At 35.9% G+C, this 16,282-nt stretch overlaps 1 protein-coding gene across 1 annotated transcript in view; it reads left to right on the forward strand.

Moving 5' to 3' along the window:
- The window catches only part of TRPM8 (transient receptor potential cation channel subfamily M member 8), a 246,965-nt gene that overhangs the window by 51,262 nt on the left and 179,421 nt on the right, over positions 1-16,282 (forward strand). The window contains 3 exon segments of the mRNA XM_053698868.1: positions 8,329-8,501; positions 14,514-14,688; positions 15,784-15,851. Coding sequence (XP_053554843.1) covers positions 8,329-8,501; positions 14,514-14,688; positions 15,784-15,851 — 416 coding nt within the window.

Genomic DNA, 16,282 nt, shown 5'->3' on the forward strand with positions numbered 1-16,282 from the left:
TGTCTCCATTAGCTGTTGAGTGTTAGCAGGGAGCGCACAAGTGATACAGCTGTATTTGTTTTCATTTTCATTTTAAAAGCTTTTACTTAACATTTTTGCAGGCAAAACAGCTTTAATATGTATGATAACAATAGATAAATACAATGCCTATTTAGGGCCCGATTACTAGTGGAGCGGTATTTAATGCTCCCGCTCAAGCGCTAACTCTGCTAGAAGTAAGCTTTTTGCGCACGTTGAGTAGGTGGGCGTTGAAAGAAAACAGTTTTTGCTTGTGCGCTAACCTGATGCGTGTAAAAAGCTGAACTGAATATCGCAAGCACAATAAAGTATTCCCCCATAGAAGTAAATGTAACCAAAAAAAGTGGGGAAAAAAACACCCTACTCGCGCGCAAACACTATCGCATATTCTCGCGCTAATCGGACATGAAAATCTGAATATTTCATATTGGAATGTTCTTCACATAGAAGAATATGTTCTATTTATTCATAAATACATATTTCTACATACATCTGAAGGCATTTTGGTACAATATATATATATTTAGATGATTATATATAGGTATAGATATATATGTATATATCTCTATGTTAAGCCCTTTGCCTGCCTGATATCTCTCATATCTTTAAGCCTTTATAACTTCTTTGTGCAATATTTTTTTATTTTATTAGATTGTGTTATTATGAGTGTAACTGTACTTTGTAATGTATTTTTGATGTGTTTTGTGACACTTTTTTGTTTTGCGAAACAGCCAGAGCTCTGAGGACGTGGTAATCATTCTAGCATAAATCGTAATTGCGTTCAAGCAATCGCGTTTACTTTCAACTTGTAATACGAGTGGTAAGCATGATGTGCGCAAACACCTGCGATAAACCCCTTTTCGCTTGCTCGTAACTGCTTAAGTGCCACTCGTAATCTGGCCCTTCATTTTAGGATTAATTATAAAACGATGTAGGGCCTTGATGTGTTCCTGAGGTTATGTGTTTCCCTGACATTTTTGAAGCTGAGAGTGTGCACTATGCTGATTTGAAGAAGCTAAATGTAACTACTGTTGGCCAAATTACAAGTGGAGCGGTATTTATCACTCGTATGGTAAATACGCTAGAAGGAAGCTTTTTGCGCGCATCGGGTAGCGCTCATATTACAAGTTGAAAGTAAACAGTTTTCCCTCACGTGCTTACCTGATGCACGCAAAAAGCCAAACTTTGAATATCCCACATGATAACGTATTACCCATAGAAGTCAATCGAGCAACACCCTACCCACACGCAAACCTGATCACATAATCTCAAATGCGCTAATATTAATATTTCAAATTCCAATGCTCTTCACATAAAAGAATATGCTCTATTTATTCATAAACACACACATATATATGCGGCTAGATTACGAGTTGTGCGTTAGGCTGAAAAAGCAGCGTTAACAGGTCCTAACGCTGTTTTTTCACTACCGCTGCTATTACGAGTCTTGCAGGTTTAGAGGCATTGCACACTTCTTTGACCTTACCGCAAAATGACTTACGTAAACTTTGTAAACCCTTTTTTCTATGGGACTTCCATAGCGCTGGTATTACGAGTCTGTCCTGGGAGGCCAAAAAGTGAGCAATACAGCCTCTACCTCCAAGATCCGTAACGCATTTTAAAGTCAGTAATTAAAAGTTTTATGGTACAACGCCGTAGCATAAAACTCATAACTAAAGTGCTACAAAGTACACTAACACCCATAAACTACCTATTAACCATCTAGATTGTAAGTTCCCACGGGAACAGGGCCCTCAATTCCCCCTGTATTTGTCTGTAAAATTTTGTATCTTATCGTATTGTTTCTCCACTGTACTGTTATCCTTGTACCCATGGGCAGCGCTGCGGAATCTGTCGGCGCTATATAAATAAAGAATAATAATAATTAACCCCTAAACCGAGGTCCTCCCGCATCGCAAACACTAAAATAAAATTTTTAACCACTAATCTGCCGCTCCGGACATCGCCACCACTATAATAAACATATTAACCCCTAAACCGCCACACTCCCGCCTCGCAAACACTAGTTAAATATTATTAACCCCTAATCTGCCGTCCCTAACATAGCCGCCACCTACCTACATTTATTAATCCCTAATCTGCCGCCCCCAATGTCGCCGCCACTATACTAAATGTATTAACCCTAATTACAATAAATCTAAATAAAAATTAATATTATCACCTAAATAATTCCTATTTAAAACTAAATACTTACCTGTAAAATAAACCATAAGCTAGCTACAATATAACTAATAGTTACATTGTAGCTAGCTTAGGGTTTATTTTTATTTTACAGGTAAGTTTGTATTTATTTTAACTAGGTAGAATAGTTACTAAATAGCTATTAACTATTTAATAACTACCTAGCTAAAATAAATAGAAAAGTACCTGTAAAATAAAACCTAACCTAAGTTACACTAACACCTAACACTACAATTAAATAAATGACCTAAATTAAATACAATTAAATAAATTAAATACAATTAGCTAAAGTACAAAAACCCCCACTAAATTACAGAAAATAATAAACAAATGACAAGATATTTAAACTAATTACACATAATCTAATAGCCCTATCAAAATAAAAAAAAGCACCCCAAAATAAAAAAAACCCTAGCCTAAACTACAATTATCTAAATTATAAAAAAATAAACACTAAATTATACAAAATAAAAAAGAAATTATCAAAAATAAAAACGAATTACTCCTAATATAAAAAAAAAAACCTAGCCTACACTAAACTGCCAAAGGCCCTTAAAAGGGCCTTTTGCGGGGCATTGCCCCAAAGTAATCAGCTCTTTTACCTGTAAAAAAAAAAAATACAAACAACCCCCCCAACAGTAAAACCCACCACCCACACAACCAACCCCCCAAATAAAATACTAACTAAAAAAACCTAAGCTCCCCACTGCCCTGAAAAGGGCATTTGGATGGGCATTGCCCTTAAAAGGGCAGTTAGCTCTTTTGTGGCCCAAAGCCCTAACCTAAAAATAAAACCCACCCAATACACTCTTAAAAAAACCTAACACTAACCCCCTGAAGATTGACTTACTGTTCTGAAGACCGGACATCCATCCTCAAGGAAGCGGCAGAAGTCTTCATCCAAACGGGCCGAAGTCCTCAACGAAGCCGGGAGAAGTCTTCATCCAAGCCGGGCGAAGTGGTCTCCAGACAGAAGTCTTCATCCAGACGGCATCTTCTATCTTCATCCATCCGACGAGGAGCGGCTCCATCTTCAAGACATCCATCTGGATGAAGACTTCTGCCCGTCTGGAGGACCACTTCGCCCGGCTTGGATGAAGACTTCTCCCGACTTCGTTGAGGACTTCGGCCCAGTTGGATGAAGACTTCTGCCGCTGGAAGTCCGGTCTTCAGAACAAAAAGGCGATCTTCAGGGGGTTAGTGTTAGGTTTTTTAAAGGGTGTATTGGGTGGGTTTTATTTTTAGGTTAGGGCTTTGGGCCGCAAAAGAGCTAACTGCCCTTTTAAGGGCAATGCCCATCCAAATGCCCTTTTCAGGGCAGTGGGGAGCTTAGGTTTTTTTAGTTAGTATTTTATCTGGGGGGTGGTTGTGTGGGTGGTGGGTTTTACTGTTGGGGGTTGTTTGTATTTTTTTTCAGGTAAAAGAGCCGATTTCTTTGGGGCAATGCCCCGCAAAAGGCCCTTTTAAGGGCTATTGATAGTTTAGTTTAGGCTAGTTTTTTTTAAATTTATTTATTTATTTTGATAGGGCTATTAGTTTAGGTGTAATTAGTTTAAAGATCTGTAATTTGTTTATTATTTTCTGTAATTTAGTGTTTGTTTTTTGTACTTTAGCTAATTGTATTTAATTTATTTAATTCTATTTAATTTAGGTCATTTATTTAATTGTAGTGTTAGGTGTTAGTGTAACTTAGGTTAGGTTTTATTTTACAGGTACTTTTGTATTTATTTTAGCTCGGTAGTTAGTAAATAGTTAATAACTATTTAGTAACTATTCTACCTAGTTAAAATAATTACAAACTTGCCTGTGAAATTAAAATAAACCCTAAGATAGCTACAATGGAACTATTAGTTATATTTTAGCTAGCTTAGGGTTTATATTATAGGTAAGTATTTAGTTTTAAATAGGAATAATGTAGTTAATGATAGGAATTTTCTTTAGATTTATTTAAATTATATTTAAGTTGGGGGTGTTAAGGTTAGACTTAGATTTAGGGGTTAATAATATTTAATATAGTGGCGGCGACGTTGGGGATGGCAGATTAGGGGTTAATAAATGTAGGTAGGTGGCGGCGATGTTAGGGATGGCAGATTCGGGGTTAATAATATTTAACTAGTGTTTGCGAGGCGGGAGTGCGGCGGTTTAGGGGTTAATATGTTTATTATAGTGGCGGCGATGTCCGGAGCGACAGATTAGGGGTTAATAAGTATAATGTAGGTGTCAGCGATGTCGGGGGCAGCAGATTAGAGGTTAATAAGTGTAAGATTAGGGGTGTTTAGACTCGGGGTTAATGTTAAGGTGTTAGGTGTAAACATAAATTTTATTTCCCCATAGAAATCAATGGGGCTGCGTTACTGAGCTTTACGCTGCTTTTTGGCAGATGTTAGACTTTTTCTCAGCCGTCTCTCCCCGTTGATTCCTATGGGTAAATAGTGGACGAGCACGTACGACCAGCTCACCGCTGACATAAGCAGCGCCGGTATTGGAGTGCGGTAAGGAGCACAATTTTGCTCAACGCTCACTTCTTGCCTTTTAACGCCGGGTTTGTAAAAACCCATAATACCAGCGCTGCAGGTAAGTGAGCGGTGAGAAAAAAACTGCTCGTTAGCACCGCACAGCCTCTAACGCAAAACTCGTAATCTGGCCGATGGTCTTTTGGTACAAATTATATCTATACATATATATATATGTATATGTGAAGAACATTAGAATGTGAATTATTTACAGTAAATAGACAGTGTAACACTTTATTAAATATGAATACTGAATAAATATGCTTTTACATCTTCTCATCTACTTAACTGCAAAGGGCTCCAATATATTATATGTGTGTACATATGTATTTATGTGCTTATTAATATATATATATAGACACACACACATATACATATTTAGACATGTATATATATATGTATCTCAATGTTAAAACCCTTTGCCTGCCTTTTTTTGAGGCCTCATATCTTTGACCCCACCTAATTTTTTGTGCAATATTCTTTTTAAATATTTTTATTAGTGTTATTATTAGTGTAGCTGTACTTTGTAATTTATTTTTTATGTGTTTTGTGCAACTTTTTTGTTTCACAAAACAGTTAACAAGAGCTCTGAGGACGTGGTAATCATTCTAGCGTAAATTGCGATTGAACTCACACGGTCGTTTTTACTTTCAACTAGTTAAAATAAGCGGTAAACCTGACACCCGCAAACAGCCGCAATAATTCCTTTTTCGTTCATTCGTATCTGCTAGCGTGCCACTTGTAATCTGGCCCTGTATGTTTAGAAGGTTAAAGGAATAGTCTAGTCAAAATTAAACATTCATGATTCAGATAGAGCATGCAATTTTAATCAACTTTCTAATTTACTACTATTATTAATTTTTCTTCATTCTCTTATCTTTATTTGAATGTAAGCTTAGGAGCCCGCCCATTTTTGGTTCAGCACCTGGGTAGCGCTTGCTGATTGGTGGCTAAATTTAGACACCAATCAGAAAGTGCTACCCAGGTTCTGAACCAAAAATGGGCCGGCTCTTATGCTTACATCCCTGCTTTTTGAAATAAAGATACCAAGAGTACAAAGAAAAATTGATATTAGGAGTAAATTGGAAAGTTGCTTAAAATTGCATGTTCTATTTGAATCCTGAAAGTTTAATTTTGACTAGACTGTTTCTTTAATTACTTTGTAAGCACTGTGAGTAAACTGAAAAGGAGGAGGACTAAAGTATGAGGTGGCTGAAAGGATGAGAACATATTCTTTAAGGCAGGGGTCGCCAATCTTTCGAACCTCAGGGACAACTAAAATCACAATTTTGAATCCCATGGACCACTAACATGATTTTTTTTTTAAAAAGTACAAACCTCTATAATGTGTGTGTGTATATATATATATACACACACACAATATACATAACTAGTGTAACCATAGATAAGTTTGCATTATGTATTTATATACTCACACACAATATACATAACTAGTGTAACCATAGATAAGTTTACATTATGTATATATATATATACACACACACACAATATACATAACTAGTATAACCATAGCTAAGTTTACATTATGTATATATATACACACACACAATATACATAACTAGTATAATCATAGATAAGTTTACATTATGTATATATATACACACACACACAATATACATAACTAGTATAACCATAGCTAAGTTTACATTATGTATATATATACACACACACAATAAACATAACTAGTATAACCATAGATAAGTTTACATTATGTATATATATATACACACACAATATACATAACTAGTGTAACCATAGATAAGTTTACATTATGTATATATATACACACACACAATATACATAACTAGTATAACCATAGCTAAGTTTACATTATGTATATATATACACACACACAATATACATAACTAGTATAATCATAGATAAGTTTACATTATGTATATATATACACACACACACAATATACATAACTAGTATAACCATAGCTAAGTTTACATTATGTATATATATACACACACACAATATACATAACTAGTATAACCATAGATAAGTTTACATTATGTATATATATACACACACACAATATACATAACTAGTGTAACCATAGATAAGTTTACATTATGTATATATATACACACACACAATATACATAACTAGTATAACCATAGCTAAGTTTACATTATGTATATATATACACACACACAATATACATAACTAGTATAACCATAGATAAGTTTACATTATGTATATATACACACACACACACAATATACATAACTAGTGTAACCATAGATAAGTTTACATTATGTATATATACACACACACACAATATACATAACTAGTGTAACAATAGATACGTTTACATTATGTATATATACACACACACAATATACATAACTAGTATAACCATAGATAAGTTTACATTATGTATATATATACACACACACAATATACATAACTAGTGTAACCATAGATAAGTTTACATTATGTATATATATATATACACACACAATATACATAACTAGTATAACCATAGATAAGTTTACATTATGTATATATATACACACACACAATATACATAACTAGTATAACCATAGATAAGTTTACATTATGTATACTGTATATTTGCACATTTTTAAGAATTATTTTTTTCGAATTAACTAACTGAATGACAGAACTGATAGAATACTTCCAAATGACAGATTAAGGGTGAGTGCCAACTTTTGAGCTGGAAACAGAGAGGCAGAAAGTTAGAAAAAAAATAAATTATGTTTAAAAGGACCACAAGACTTCCAAGTTACCTCCCCAGTTAGGAATTGTTCAAAACTACTTATGATCAAGGACAGACATTGAAGTCATAAATTAAGTTTATATCAGAAAGCTCTCAATATGGATGTGAGCTAACCACAACTTATGTTACTGGCAATTACTATAATACTGGTGGGATATGGCTGATCTGCTGGATGGCAATTACTGGAATTCAGGTGGCTTTGGGGCTTATCTATCAGGCTCCGAAAGGAGCTTGGCGGCCCGTGTTGCTGGTGAGTCTTCAGACTTGCCAGGTACGTGGGAAAATTATTAGAATGAAAAATATGTAATATTTAATTAAATAAAAAAAATAAAAAAAAGATGGAGGGGAGGAAGACACACAGTGATGTAAGTCCATCTGAAGGAATTAGGAAAACTACTACAAAAAGACAGGTAAAGGGAAGACATTTAAAAATATATATATATATATATTTTTAAGATTTTCCTTTTTTTATATAGGAGTTAAAAATACAATCTAGCTACGCAAGTTGCGCAATATTTTGCAACGTGCGTAGGGAGATTGTAATTTAACTACTCCTACGTCGGTTTTCACTGATGTCCAGCCAGGCACTGTAGAGAGTTGCGACGCAACCAGGGTGACACCATCAGAGGAGATTAATTCCTGCTTTATGGTGTCAAGGACCACCAATATCTTCTCGCGGACCACCAGTGGCCCATGGACCACTGGTTGAAGATCACTGCTTTAAGGGATTACATGTAGCTGATTTTTCATAATGATACATTCTGATTATAAATGATGCCCGGCTGCTCTCCTGCTCAGTGAGCCTCTTGTTCTTGCCTTTTACAGGAGCTTGGATTTTTACAGGGGGGACTCACTATGGTCTGATGAAATACATTGGGGAAGTGGTAAGAGATAACACTATCAGTCGGAGCTCCGAGGAGAAAGTCACATCCATCGGGATTGCAGCCTGGGGGATGATCTCCAATAGGGACACCCTGATCCGCAGCCCAAACACTGAGGTATGAAAACTGCAATTTGTGCAACTCAGTTTGTATCCTGAGATGTCAATAAATCACACTCAAGCTTGTACAATTACATGTAGATAATATGGCAATGTGTAGTACAATGTAGTACAATGCTCTGTGAAATTAATAATGTCATTAATTAAAAGAAATAGTAATTCTAATCTCACACTGCTTAAAATGTGTAATAAGAATTTTTCCTTAATCACTTTAGTGCAGGGAACCGTGCAGATATCATCTTGGTAATGTTGATCACCTGCTTAACTAACTATCAGCCAGTTTGGCGTTATGAGTGAAAAAGCATTGTTATGGCCCATAACTATGCTTTTTCCCTATTGCTGCTATTACAAGTCTTGTCAGAATAGCTGTACTGCACACTTTTTTGGCCATCCCACAACGTCACTACCGCAATTTTAAAAAAGTCCTTTTTCAATGGGACTTTCATAGCGCCAGTATTATGAGTTTTGATTGGAGGCCAAAAAGTGAGCAGTACAGCCTAAAATGACAAGATCTGTACCGCCATCTAAAGTCAGTAGTAGCTGTAACATAAAACTCATAACTAAACTGTCATAAAGTACACTAACACCCATAAACTACCTATTAACTCCTAAACCGAGGCCCTCCCGCATCGCAAATAATAAAATTATTAACCCCTAATCTTCCGCTCCGGACATCGCCGCCACTTAAAAAATTTATCAACCCCTATTCCATCTCTCCCCGACATCATCACCACTATAATAAAATTATTAACCCCTAAACCGCTGCCCTCTCGCATCAAAAACACTATTTAAATATAATTAACCCCTAATCTGCAGTCTGTCCACTCCCCCCGCTATAATAAACCTGTTAACCCCTAAACCTAACCCTAACGTAACCCTAACCCTAACACCCCCTAACTTAAATATAATTTAAAAAACTCTAAATAAAACCTACTATTATTACCTAAATAATTCCTATTTAAAAGTTAATACAAACTTACCTGTAAAATAAAACCTAAGCTAGCTACAATATTACTAACAGTTACATTGTAGTTAGCTTAGGTGTTATTTTTATTTCACAGGTAAGTTTGTATTTATTTTAACTAGGTAGACTAGTTAGTAATTAGTTATTAACTATTTACTAGCTACCTAGTTAAAATAAATACAAAGTTACCTGTAAAATAAAACCTAACCTGAGTTACATTAACACCTATACTTTACAATAAAATTAAATAAATTAAATTAACAAAATACAATTATCTAAATTACAAAAAAAATAAACACTAAATTACACAAATTACTCCTAATCTAATAGCCCTATCAAAATAAAAAAGCCCCCCCACAATAAAAAAAAACCCTAGCCTACGCTAAACTGCCAATGGCCCTTAAAAGGGCCTTTTGTGGGGCATTGCCCCAAAGAAATCAGCTCTTTTATCTGTAAAAAAATATACAAACAACCCCCCAACAGTAAAACCCACCACCATCTAAATAAACCTAAGCTCCCCATTGCTCTGAAAAGGGCATTTGGATGGGCATTGCCCTTAAAAGTACATTTAGCTCTTTTACATTGCCCAAAACCCTAAGCTAAAATTAAAACCCACCCAATAAACCCTTAAAAAACCTAACACTAACCCCCGACGGTCCACTTACAGTTTTTGAAGACTGAACATTCATCCTCATCGAAGCCGGCAGAAGTCTTCATCAAAGCGGGCAGAAGTCTTCATCCAGACAGCATCTTCTATCTTCATCCATCAGGCGCGGAGCGGGTCCATCTTCAAGACATCAGTCAATAGAATGCGAGCTCAATCCTATTGGCTAACAGCCAATAGGATTTTTCCCCCTTAATTCCTATTGGCTGATAGAATTCTATCAGTCAATCGGAATGTAAGGGACGCCATCTTGGATGACGTCATTTAAAGGGAAACTTCATTCTTCAGCAACCATCGTAAGTAGAGAATGCTCCGCGCCGGATGTCTTGAAGATGGACCCGATCCGTGCTGGATGGATGAAGATAGAAGATGCCGTCTGGATGAAGACTTCTACCCGCTTGGATGAAGACTTCTGCCAGCTTTGAGGAGGACTTCTGCCCGCTTGGATGAAGACTTCTGCCGGCTTCGATGAGGACTTCTGCCGCCTGGATGAGGATGGATGTCCGGTCTGCAAAAACTGTAAGTGGATCGTCGGGGGTTAATGTTAGTTTTTTTAAGGGTTTATTGGGTGGGTTTTATTTTTAGCTTAGGGTTTTGGGCAATGTAAATGAGCTAAATGCACTTTTAAGGGCAATGCCCATACAAATGCCCTTTTCAGGGCAATGGGGAGCTTAGGTTTATTTAGATAGGGTTTTATTTGGGGGGTTTGGTGGTGTGGGTAGTGGGTTTTACTGTTGGGGGGTTGTTTGTATTTTTTTTTACAGGTAAAAGAGCTGATTTCTTTGGGGCAACGCCCCGCAAAAGGCCCTTTTAAGGGCCTTTGGCAGTTTAGTGTAGGCTAGGTTTTTTTTTTATATTAGGAGTAATTCGTTTTTATTTTTGATAATTTCTTTTTTATTTTGTATAATTTAGTGTTTATTTTTTTTATAATTTAGATAATTGTATTTTGTTAATTTAATTTATTTAAACAGTTTAAACTGAAAATCTGAGCTACAATGATAAAGGAACATAACATTCATAGGTGAGTCTGCATATAACCTGCTGCATAGACATCAGAAGCTAATCAACCTCTTAAATACAGGTGGTAACATGGGATCAGGCTGTGTTAGCACAAAGGTAAAGTCTGTGAGACTAATGTCCAGAGTGACCGTTCCGGTAAATGACCACGGCTTTCACCGGACACAAGGTCTAACCGGACCAGAGATTAGTCCTTGATGAAATGCAAGCATGTGGAATGCTTACATGATCTTAGCGATGGAGCAGCTTCCATTCCCTTCCTGGGACTCCCTTTATCGAGAGCTTGTGTACAAACGAGTGGCTTAGCAGCGTTCAGTATGCCCTCCTCCTTCTATGTCACAGCACGTCCCTCTCCAGGGAGAGATTTCGGCAATCATAGGCAGCTTTTCTCATAGCCCATTCCGGTTACTGCATTCAATTGTAGAAATAATCAAGCACTTTTGGCAAAGTATTCAGGATTTCAAGGTTTCCATCTTTTAAGCCATTACCGGCTATCTACCAGCTTCCACAGCCTTCACAAAAGTTACCATAGGTAGCAGATAGTTTAACTTCACTTAGCACCTTTTCTATATGAATGTCCAAATTTGAACATGGATAACTTTTCCTTAATTGCTTTCCACTTTAAAAACAAGTGAGAGCAATAGCCAACAACATGTGTTTCACCCTCCAGGCAACCTCATGCCAGGGCTTCGTCAGGGCTATGATTACATTGGCTCCAAACAGCCTTTTTAAACTCATGTAGCCCAACCTACTTTTAAAAAAAAAACTGTGGCTCTTACAGGAACATTATCCTTACTGTTTTTATATACACTTTTTTTAAATGAGGCATAAATTATACACATCTATTTACATAAGTATACTTTATTGGTAAGAGGTGACAGTTAAATCCTCCCCTGTTTGTTGCGACGCCGCTCGACTCACCTTTGCTTGCTTGCTTGTTATATGAGGATTGATTTCCAGCCTTTGGGAGGTGTGTGTGAGTAAGTACTGCTCAGACTTTGTATTTCAGGCTCCTGGTAGCCTGACTTCACGCTATCCGCTACTTTGCTTTTGCTGTTTAACTCTTTTGACATTGCTACTTTATTGGAACGGCATACACTAATTCAGAAACACTTAAGTTCATATTCACTGGCTTTTAGCTTTTGATCCCATTTATTCAAAGAAATACAGCAAAAGGTTTATCCATATACAATAACCATTTAGAGAAAACACACATAATTAGAGTTTTCATTTAAGCCTAGCGGAAACTTGGTTTTCAACACAAAAAAAAACACTTTTTGCAGGAGATATTTATCTATGTCACCACCTCTATTATTAGGATCCCCCTTGTCTTGAGATAAGTACACCAACAGCATTCCCCATAGAAGTCAATTGGGCAAAAAAATTGTTTAAAAAAAATAAACACCCATCGAGCATGCAACATAGCATATTCACATTAACAAATGTAAAATATTTACAGTAAATACATAATTACAATTTTTATTAAATGTGAATATTGCATAAATATGTTTTATCATGTTTTTATTTGCTTAATGGCAAAGGGATATAATGCAGTTATAAAAACATTAATATATATGTGTGTGTGTATTTATGACTATAAATACATATATACACATATAAATACATTGATATATATGTGTGTATTTATGACTATAAATACATATATACACATATAAATACATTAATATATATGTGTGTGTGTATTTATGACTATAAATACATATATACACATATAAATACATTGATATATATGTGTGTATTTATGACTATAAATACATATATACACATATAAATACATTAATATATATGTGTGTGTGTATTTATGACTATAAATACATATATACACATATAAATACATTAATATATATGTGTGTGTGTATTTATGACTATAAATACATATATACACATATAAATACATTAATATATATGTGTGTGTGTATTTATGACTATAAATACATATATACACATATAAATACATTAATATATACTGCATGTAATATATACTTTATGTACACCATATACCTAACCCTTTAACCCTTATTAAAAAAAAGTATGAATATTTATATGAATATTTTTTATTGGATAGTGTATATATGGGTATGACACTTTGAGGCCGATATATGAAAGGTCTTGCGGCAGTGCGGATTAGGTCTGCAAGACCACGCTAAATGCGGAGAGCAATACGCTCTCCGTATTCAGCATTGCACCAGCAGCTCACAAGAGCTGCTGGTGCAATGCCGCCCCCTGCAGACTCGCGGCCAATCGGCCGCCAGCAGGGGGTGTCAATCAACCTGATCGTACTCGATCTGGTTGAATTGCGGCAATTCCTGTCCGCCTGCTCAGAACAGGCGGACAGGGTTAAGGAGCAGCAGTCTTTAGTCTGCAGGCTTGCCACAAGCTCTGTCCGGAGCTTGATAAATGGGCCTCTTTATGTTAATGTATTTATGTTGTGTTTGGTGCATATTTTTTTTTAAAAAAACTTTTACTCTTTAAAGGGACAGTCTACACCAGAATTTGTATTGTTGTAAAATATAGATAATCCGATCATTACCCATTCCCCAGTTTTGCATAACCAAAACTGTTATATTCATATACGTTTTACCTCTGTGATTACCTTGTATCTAAGCTTCTGCAAACTGGCCCCTTATTTCAGATTTTATGACAAACTTGCATTTTAGCCAGTCAGTGCTGACTCCTAGGTAACTCCACGCACATTGTTATCTATATGACAAACATGAACTAACACCCTCTAGTGGTGAAAAACTGTCAAAATGCATTTAGAAAAGAGGTGTCCTTCAAGGTCTAATACATTAGCATACAAACCTCCTAGGTTTAGCTTTCCACTAAGAATACCAGGAGAACAAAGCAAAATTGGTGATAAAAGTAAATTGGAAAGTTGTTTAAATTTACATGCCCTATCTGAATCATGAAAGTTTATTTTGGACTAGACTGTCCCTTTAAGCTAGGACTCCACTCGCGCTATCATAATGCGCACTAATTTAGTTTACTCTAAAGCAAACTTTTTTATTCTAAGCTTGTAATATGCACGCAAGTTAATGCAAACGCAATTTTGCTTATTGCGAATCTAGCCAAAAGTATTTCAAGCCAGAATGAGCTCCTCTGGTGTCCCTAATGATCCAAAAATAAAGGAACCATTTATAAACTTAACTTGAGGTCAATTACAGGTAGGAGCCTTGAAGGAGATGCTGGTTTTTCCACTATATTAAAAAAGCTCTAGTTTATATGTGAAGAACAATGTGGAGATCATCTTCTGTATTAAAAGTTAAAACAATGAGAATTATTTGATGAATGTGTACAGTGGACGACAAAAGTTTATCTGCTAAAATAAGCCTCCCATATTACAGGGCAATTATGTTGCTAATTATGTGATGGATGAGCAGAAGAGAGATCCGCTATACTGTCTGGACAACAATCATAGCCACATGATTCTGGTGGACAATGGGTCGCATGGACACCCAACTGTCGAAGCTGATCTCCGTGCATCACTGGAGAAGTACATCTCCGAACTCAACGTGCCTGGTGCGGGGTATAGCTGGGAAAGGGAGGTGGTCTTGAAGACACCCTTATGGCCCAAAGTCTATATATATATATATATATATATATATATATATATGTGTGTGTGTATATATAATGCAATTATAAAGTCATCAGAGTAGAAAACAGTACCTTAATCTGAGGAACAATGCCATTGTCCCAAGCCACTTACGTATTCACCTTATCCAAAGAACGCCTGTGTAGCTACCGATCTTCACTTAGTGGTTTATTGGACCCAAGAAAAGATGAACTCCTCGGATAAAGTACTTGAATAAGAAAGAAAAAAATGATGCCACTAAGCACTGCCTTAAGTATAAAAACCCCCCATAGTTTATTACAAATTAGTTAAAGGTTCATACAAACTCATGTAAATGACATATTGGAAACAACAATCTAGCCTGTAGTGTATTTTGGAAGTGTTTCCCATAACTTTTGATTTAAATTCATTGCCTATAATACAATGTGAACACGCAAATGTCTCCCACATTGAAAAAAGTGTTTCCTAAATAGCCAGTTCTCGCTACACTGTACTTTGGGATTATATACATATTTGGTAACCACTGCCATTTGTTGGTGTTGTTCTTTTAGCTTTGGATCAAGTAACAAGATAATAAGATGTTGTTGTATAATCCTACGTATTTCACCAAATGGGTTACCAAATTGGGTCACATTGCAGATGAGTTTGTACAAACTTTTAACTAATTTTTTTTATATTTAAGGCAGTGCTTGGTGGCATCATTTTTACTTTGTTATTCAAGTACTATATCCAAGGAGTTCATCTTTTTTTTGAATATTTTGAGTAAGAAATTGCAGAGGACAAGTATAAAATTTGACTTTACTCTATCTTAACATTGAGTCGACTAGAAAAATTTCCCCCCTGGGCTAGTAATTTATAACACCTGACTAGTAAGCTATAGTGATATTTTTTTATCCCTGTGTGTGTGTGTATGTGTATATATATATTACACGCACACATATACGCACAGACACACCAAGGCTCTACAGTGGTAAATTAACCTTTGTACAAGCATTTGCTTCCTAGGGTTTGACATTATTTGTTTATGAGATTTAATTTTGCAGATTCCAATTATGGTGGAAAAATCCCAATCGTTTGTTTTGCACAGGGAGGTGGAAAAGAAACACTAAAGGTTGGTGAGAGACAAAGCAAGACATATGAAGGCAGAGAACGAAAGAACATTTGATATTACTGGTGTGTGGATGTATGTTGGTGATAGAGATGAAGAGATTGGCTAGAAGTACAGAGAGTACAGTGGGAGAGAATGATTGGTGGAGGTATATAGAAGAGTAAGATTATTATTATTATATTTTAAAGTGAATACTGAAAGTAAATAAAAAAACTGCATGCCTGTATAATCACCTAATAACAGTGTTTTTCAACCAGTGTGCCGTGACACCCTAGTGTGCCGTGAGAGATTCTCAGGTGTGCCACGGCAGACTGACAACAGTGTGACATATTTTTTAAACTTTGCTTGTTTTTTACTCCCAGTGCAGGGGTAGTTTGTAGGAGGCATGGCATAACAGCACAATACATACAGTATGTGTGTGTTTGTGTGTATGT

Source organism: Bombina bombina, chromosome 1 (assembly GCF_027579735.1).
Source record: "Bombina bombina isolate aBomBom1 chromosome 1, aBomBom1.pri, whole genome shotgun sequence".
Lineage (NCBI taxonomy): Eukaryota > Metazoa > Chordata > Amphibia > Anura > Bombinatoridae > Bombina > Bombina bombina.